The following is a 6966-nucleotide window of genomic DNA, read 5'->3' on the forward strand; positions in this document are numbered from 1 at the left end:
TATAAACACACACACCAGAGGGAGTGTTTTCAGCACAAGTACAGGGGTAAGGCATGTTCAGTCAGTTTCAGGTAATGATAAGCATCTGTCGTGTAGAATTTGAAGATAATATTTGGGGGTGGTGGGCAGGTGGAGCAGAGGGGTTTTATGAGATGGCCTGAGTTTATAGCAACAGAATGTATTAAAGACCAGAGGTGGGAAGCATGTAGAGGGACTGAAAGCAGGGACATGTATTGAGTCAAGTGGGTTGTCTAAGAATTCTGTAAAAACTTACCCAGAAGTGTGTCTTGGTTCACAGTACCTTTAATATTCAGTGATTTTTGTGTCCTTGCACCCAACAAAACACCTAAAAAGTCTTCCCCATTACTTAAGGCCAAGCAACCACTAAAAATTCAACTTGTGAACAACAAATTGCAAAGAAATATCATCATCAAAAGTAGTGGAATGAATGCATATCATTTCAGCACAGCTGTCTTGAGCTCTCAAATATCACTTTTTTCCTCAAAAATGTAAAATGCCTCAAGGTGCGCCTGTGAACGTACTACGGGGGCAGGTCTTAGTGCAATTAGGGAATCTCATACCTGTCAGGCCTATCTGTGTATATTGTTTTAATTAACATTTTTAATGTATAGTTTGTGAACTGTAATAAATACCTAGAGCAACAGACAGCAAACTGGTAATGTCTAAATTTGATGAGAAACTTAGGATTTTCAAGTTTTATGTTGTAAATATAAATATAAAAATAAATGTACATTTATTTATGTAATTTACTTATATCTGTCACATTTACATTAAAAGAAAATGTTTTCAAGGAAACAGGGTATTCATACTGTCATGCCTCCCTTAACCTGGCTAACGCAACTCCTAACAATGTTCTAACTGGTGTAGCTGACATGAATTTCTAGGCATGTAAGATAACCCTATTTTGGATTGTAACTAGAGTAAATGTCTGTTGTCATCAATCACTTGGAAATAAGAAAAATATAGAAATTACTGAAGATTTTGCTGCTCTGATAACCATTGTTTAATTCCCTTCCAATATCCCTTCTCCGTCTTTTCTCTCTTGCTTATCTCCCATCCATTCCGTACATTGCTGGCAGTGTAATCTTTACAAAGTGTAAACTAGCTCACTTAAAAATTTTCTCATTTTTCACTAGAGTATGAGTTCCCCAAATGCAATGTCTGTCTAGTTCACCTCCTCAGCTCTTGGTGTGGGGCTGCTCTACCGTAGTGAGGAGTTAGTGATTCCAGGTCAGAATGCTATGTGTACTTTCATTTTAGCCACCATGGGCAGTTACAAAGTCTGCCTGTTACACTTCATGGGGGAACCTTCCTTCCGGACAATCAGACAGGGTCACAGCCATTGAATTGCAGTTTCTGGCCCCTGACCAGCTATACTCTTCTTCTTTAAGATTTATTTATAGATGTAAGAACTGGGGTATAAGCCAGAGGTGCAGGGGGTAAGAGGATTCACCAGAGACAGAGTGGGGAGCAGAACAGGCTCAACTGAAATACCCTGCTGAGGAGAGCAGGAGCGGTCTGCCACGCCATGTGGGTCACCTCCCTGACCGGGGATCAAACTCATGCTGCAGTGGCTGTGGATAGCTTCATAGTGCTGTTGTGCTTTGTGGCGATGTGCCACCAGGGAGGGCCCAATAAATAAACCTTAAAAAAAAGAAAAGATAAAACAGAGTAAGAAATTTTGAAATTTCCTGTTCCACTTTACAGAAGCAATCTGCTGTTGAAATTTGTTTTGTGGTGTGTGAATTCTATTAATAGGTCTAAGACTTCAAATTACAAACTACTTTCACTTAATATTCATTGTGGACATCTGTACATGTGAGTACTGAACTAGATCTCTAAGGTGAACTCTAGATTTTCATTATTTCCACTTTATATATACCTTTTATTTAAAAGAGCATCTTCCAACTCAAAAGATGCCTGAGTTTTACTGGTTACACTATAATTTGCCAAAATTTTTCACTATTTAACATTAGTCAAATGATACTTATTTGCTTTTATGTTTTTGCTGTTGAGCATAATTTTTATGTTGTTTAGGCATTAAGTTTTTTTCTCTGTGAATTATCTATTCATGTCTTCTCATTACTCACATATTGTAAGTAATCCATTTCTGTTTCAGATGACATCCTTATTAAGGATTTCATAACCTTGCAGTTAGAAAATTAGTTCAGAAATTAACTAGTGTGTTTTATTTTATTAGCAAAGAAAATCATTGAAACAATGAGCTCTTCAAAGCCCTCAAATGTAGAATTAAGTAAAGAAAATGTGTCTCGGCCAAAACGGACCAAACGGAAATTATATACAAATGAAATTTCTTCTCCTATTGATATATCTGGCCAAGTGGTAAGCTACTATTTCAGTTTCCTTAAATGTAAAAACATCCTTGTTATTAATTCTGAATGAATTCTTAATGTCACTATGAATTTCATAATATTTTAAATTTTTATTTCTTAACTTAAATCTCTTAAAACATGTTTTAAGGGCTATACTTTTGACATCAGATGTGTAAATTTATAATGATTAAATATAAATGCTGCATTAATGCATAAAGTGAGATATGTATTTACATTTGTGAATTCATCAGAGAAATTTGGTTCCATCAGTAGAACTGTTAGTTAGATATATATGTGTGTTTCCAGTACCTATTGAAGTTGTTATCACAAGAATTGTGGAATCTGGGCCTCAGTGTGTCTGGTAAAAATGTAGACATTCAGTTGTTTCCTCATTCCTCTACGCCTTCCTGGTTCTGTTAAGAAAATATTGTAGTTTGTCACCCAGCCTCTTATGATTCATTCTCCTCATTCAGAATAAACTATGCTTTTACAGGGAGAGTTCTAATTTTCTATCATTCTGACATTACCTAATAGATCAAAATAAAGATAGAAAAGTATTGAAGGAAAAGCTAGGCACTTGTTGGCTGCAAAAGATCATTTCACACACTTGTCTCCAAATATCTCAGTAATTATTTCAAACTATGCATGTCCTTAATTAAATACAGAGTATGGGTTATTTATTGTAGAATTAGGTAGTTTGAAAGAATCTTTACTGAAGATATACTTTTATACAGAAGATACTATACCTGCAGCTAGGAAGACAAAAAATATCTTTAAAAAAAAAAAAGATTTATTCATACAATCCAGGGTACAGGCCAGAGGTTCAGGGGCGGTGAGAGGCTTCACCAGAGACAGGGTAGGGAGCAGAAGAGGCCGACTGACAAAGCACGCTGCTGAGGGCAGCAGAGGGCAGGATAGGAGAGGTCTGCTGGGCCCTGTGCATGGGCCACCTCCCTGGCAGGGATGGAACTCGGGCTGAAGCTGCTGCATCTGGCTTCACAGTGCTGTGCTTCAACCCGTTGTGCCACTGTGGAGGGCCCACACGCTCAAAAAAATCTTAGAATGCAATTTTTTTTCAGATATTAAGCATATGAACATATTTTGATATAAAAAAAGCTTCATTTTCTTTCATTTATAATTTTTATAAATTTTGTTAATTTCAGATTGTGATTGACCAGAAAGTAAAGGAAAGTGATCATCAAATTCTCAAACGAAGGCTTCGAACTAAAACAGCCAAGTAAATAACTTATGGAGAATATTGTAATACACACTAGATATTCATAATCACTGTAACTTGAATCTTGACTTTTTAAAAGTTAATTGTGTATATATATCTTAAACCCTTTTGTATACTCATCACTATTTTATAATAAATAGTATAATTTTAATTCAATAAAGAAAATAAGCCCAAATAAACTTGCCTCCTTTTTAATAATTTCTTTTCAAACTGTGCACATCTTCTGTTCACCCAAGCATAGGAAAGATGCTTTTGTTTTTGCTGTTCTACACATAGATGTCCTTGATGAGATACTTAGTTTAACAATATCTTGTGAATTGTCGCTACATTTGTTGGAAAATACAACTGACTTGATAGGAGTTGGTTGTTTGGTTTCTCCAAGACGCAGAAGATCAGAAAGCTAAGAAAAGGAGATTGCAACTAGAGGCCAAAACACAGAAAACCAAAAAAAAAAGGTAGAATTTTGGACTTGGAGGGAATTTAGAAATGCATTTTGTTCATTTTATAAATGAGAAAGCTTATTTATAAACTCAAGTTAATTTCTCAGGATCTTACAGCTGAATTCTATAAATCTATTTAAAAAAAAAAAAAGGCCTTCAAGAATTGTTGCTAGCTGGGATTTCTAACCTAAGAGCATACATTTAAATAAAGCTTTAAACATGTCATTGGCTTTCAGCACTATTTTAATGATGTGCTGAGTCAGGAAGATACATTGTTTATATATTTTTTAGGAAACATATTTAGGGACAATTTCTGTCAAAATAGTTAATTAAAATTTAACCACTTTAAGCACTAAAATGTTTTTATTGTGCAAACTAGTTTCATTATGCAAACTATATACAGAATTGATCTTCATTATTCATGAATCATTATTTGAAAATTTGCTTATTTGCTAAAGTGTATTTGTAAGTCCAAAGTCCATACTTTTTGCACTTTATGGTCATTCTCAGACAAATACAGGTTAAAAAAAATTAAGTCACCCAACATGCATGTTTCAGCTAAGGGGGAAACAACATGATGCTGTTTTATCTCTGCTCTCCTACTGCAAACAAGTGTCCACATCCCAGGATATAGACTGAAGTCAAGTCCCAACAAGATCTACAAGGGAGACTGTTTACTATATTAGAAAGGATCTTGAGTTTTCCACAGATTATTCTAAGAAAGCATAAAACCATGCCAAACTAAACCATTAAAGCCAGTAATCAAAATGCCTACCTGAACAAAACTATTCAGAGGAAAGATAAACTGCAGATTCTCTTTTATAATGTGGTAGTAATGTGGTAGTAAACTCACACAGGGAGTCTGGGTTAGAAGGGGTTAGCACAGCCATGGACCCAGCTATAGAAACCAAGATCCTTGGGCACCAATGCCTAGGTCACAAAGCATAAGGTCAAAGCAGGTAGCAGACTGCAGTAGGCTGTGTCTATCACAGAACCAAAAGGTGAAAGATAAAGGTATGGAGATGGAGTCCATGGTGGGATCTCCTGTCCCCTTCAGATTCTATATATCAGTGCAGTGTCTGCACCAGCACAGCACGCAGCAGCAGTCCTCTGCCCACCTGTGCCTACCCAGGGGCTTCTTTCCACCCTCTCTCCCTCTGCAGGGCAGCAGCCTCCTGCCTGCCCATGTCCTGTACCTGCCGGGACTTCTCTGCACTGACCTCCCTCAGGGGAGGCCTCTCTCCTAAAGCCACTCACCAGCAACCATGCAGGCCTCTCAGCAAGCCTGTCCCTTCGGGGGCAGCTCTCTCTGCCCACTGTGCCTATACAAGTAACCAATAGTCCTGTCCTTTCTCCTAATAAACCTGCTAATTAAATATAACTGAGTGTCTTACGGAGAAACTCACCTGGGAATTCGCTGCGTGCCGCTAGAAGGGGAACTCTAGTGAAAACTTTCCCAGAGTGAACCCAAGGACCCTAACACTAACTCCAAAAAACAGTATCAGTAGAATAACACAAAATTGCTGCAAGTGCAAAAAAACAGGTAAAGGGGGAAAAAATCAGTAAAGTAAAACTTCACATAGCCCAGGTATTGTATTTTGCAAAAACTTAAAAGCAGTTATTAGTGCTGCTTCGAGGACTTAAGTAAATGTCATTTCAGTAGGTAAGGTCATAGGGAGACTCCACAGAGAAATGGAAAGTATAAAGGAAGTCAGAATTGTTCAAACAGAAAACAAATGAAATTTATATTTAACTGCAGTTAGATGTCTCAGGGAAAAAAGCACAGTGAACTTGAAAACAAATCAACAGGTCTATTGAGAAAAAAGGTGGAAGAACAGTCTCAAGGTCCTATGGAACAACATCAAACAGACTGAACACATGTAGTGAGGGAGCTAGAAGGAAAAGTATGAAAATAGGTCAGAAAAAATATTTGTGTATTTTTTAAATATTTATTTATCCATACCTAACTGGGGTACAGACCAGAGTTGCAAAGGCAGCAACTGGATTTACTTACCAGAGACAGAATGAGTAGCAGAACAGGCAGATTGATTAATCAGAGCTGAGAGCGCTACAGGGCAGGGAGAGGGGCACCCCAGGACCCCCAAACCTGCACGCTCTAAGTAGGTTCTGCCATCTGCCACATCAAGATAAAACATAAAAGCTATAATGGAACTTGGATGGAGCTGGAAAAGATAATGCTTAGTGAGATAAGTCAGAAAGAGAAAAATACCGGATGGTTTCACCCATAGCAGGAGTATAAGGGACCAGGCGAGAAAATAACAAGAATAATGAACAACCATATACCAGAGACATTTTGTGAGGGTTGGAGTGGGGAATGGAATCAAAACGGGGGGGTGGAGGGGGAAGGGAAGTACATGGGATTAAGGTGATCGCACACAGGTGACTTGGTGATGGGAAACCCGCGGGGATTACAATTGATGGGAAAAAAATGTACAAAATGATGTAAAAATAAACTTTTGTAAAATAAAAAAAAAAGCTATAATGGAAAGGAACTTTAATACAATGAATGTGCAATACAGCAAAGACAAAGAATATAGTTTCTAAATCAAACACCTGAACTTACCCATCCCCCTCGTGGGTTAAAGTCCACCCAAAAGGGATTGGCCCAAAGCGAGGCCTGAAAGCCCGGGGCAAGACTAAAGCACCTTCTGGCCTGGACCCATAGACAAGGGCCAGAAATGGCCAGACAAGTCTGGGAGGAAAAGAGCAAAATCAAGATAAACACTGCCATAGTCAACCTCCCCATGGATCTCTCACCCACATCTGCCTTAACCAGTCCAGGGTCAGAAAACAAGCCCGGTTTCTTCCTCACAGGCTTGCTGCTCCATGTGGCTTCCTCAGGTCTCCTCCTCCTTCTCCATCCTGCTTCATTCTCTTCTCTCCTTTTTCTCTGCTCAGCTCCACCCTCCTTCTG

General features: G+C 38.2%; 1 protein-coding gene across 1 annotated transcript in view; it reads left to right on the forward strand.

Moving 5' to 3' along the window:
* KIF20B (kinesin family member 20B) overlaps positions 1 to 3608 on the forward strand; it is a 60413-nt gene extending 56805 nt beyond the window's left edge. Inside the window, exons 29-30 of the mRNA XM_012723475.1 lie at positions 2222 to 2364; positions 3518 to 3608. Coding sequence (XP_012578929.1) covers positions 2222 to 2364; positions 3518 to 3595 — 221 coding nt within the window. The 3' untranslated portion in view covers positions 3596 to 3608. The remainder of the gene's footprint in view (positions 1 to 2221; positions 2365 to 3517) is intronic.
* Positions 3609 to 6966: the final 3358 nt, after the last annotated feature.

This window comes from Condylura cristata, unplaced genomic scaffold, assembly GCF_000260355.1.
Source record: "Condylura cristata isolate star-nosed mole 26May11 unplaced genomic scaffold, ConCri1.0 scaffold00011, whole genome shotgun sequence".
Lineage (NCBI taxonomy): Eukaryota > Metazoa > Chordata > Mammalia > Eulipotyphla > Talpidae > Condylura > Condylura cristata.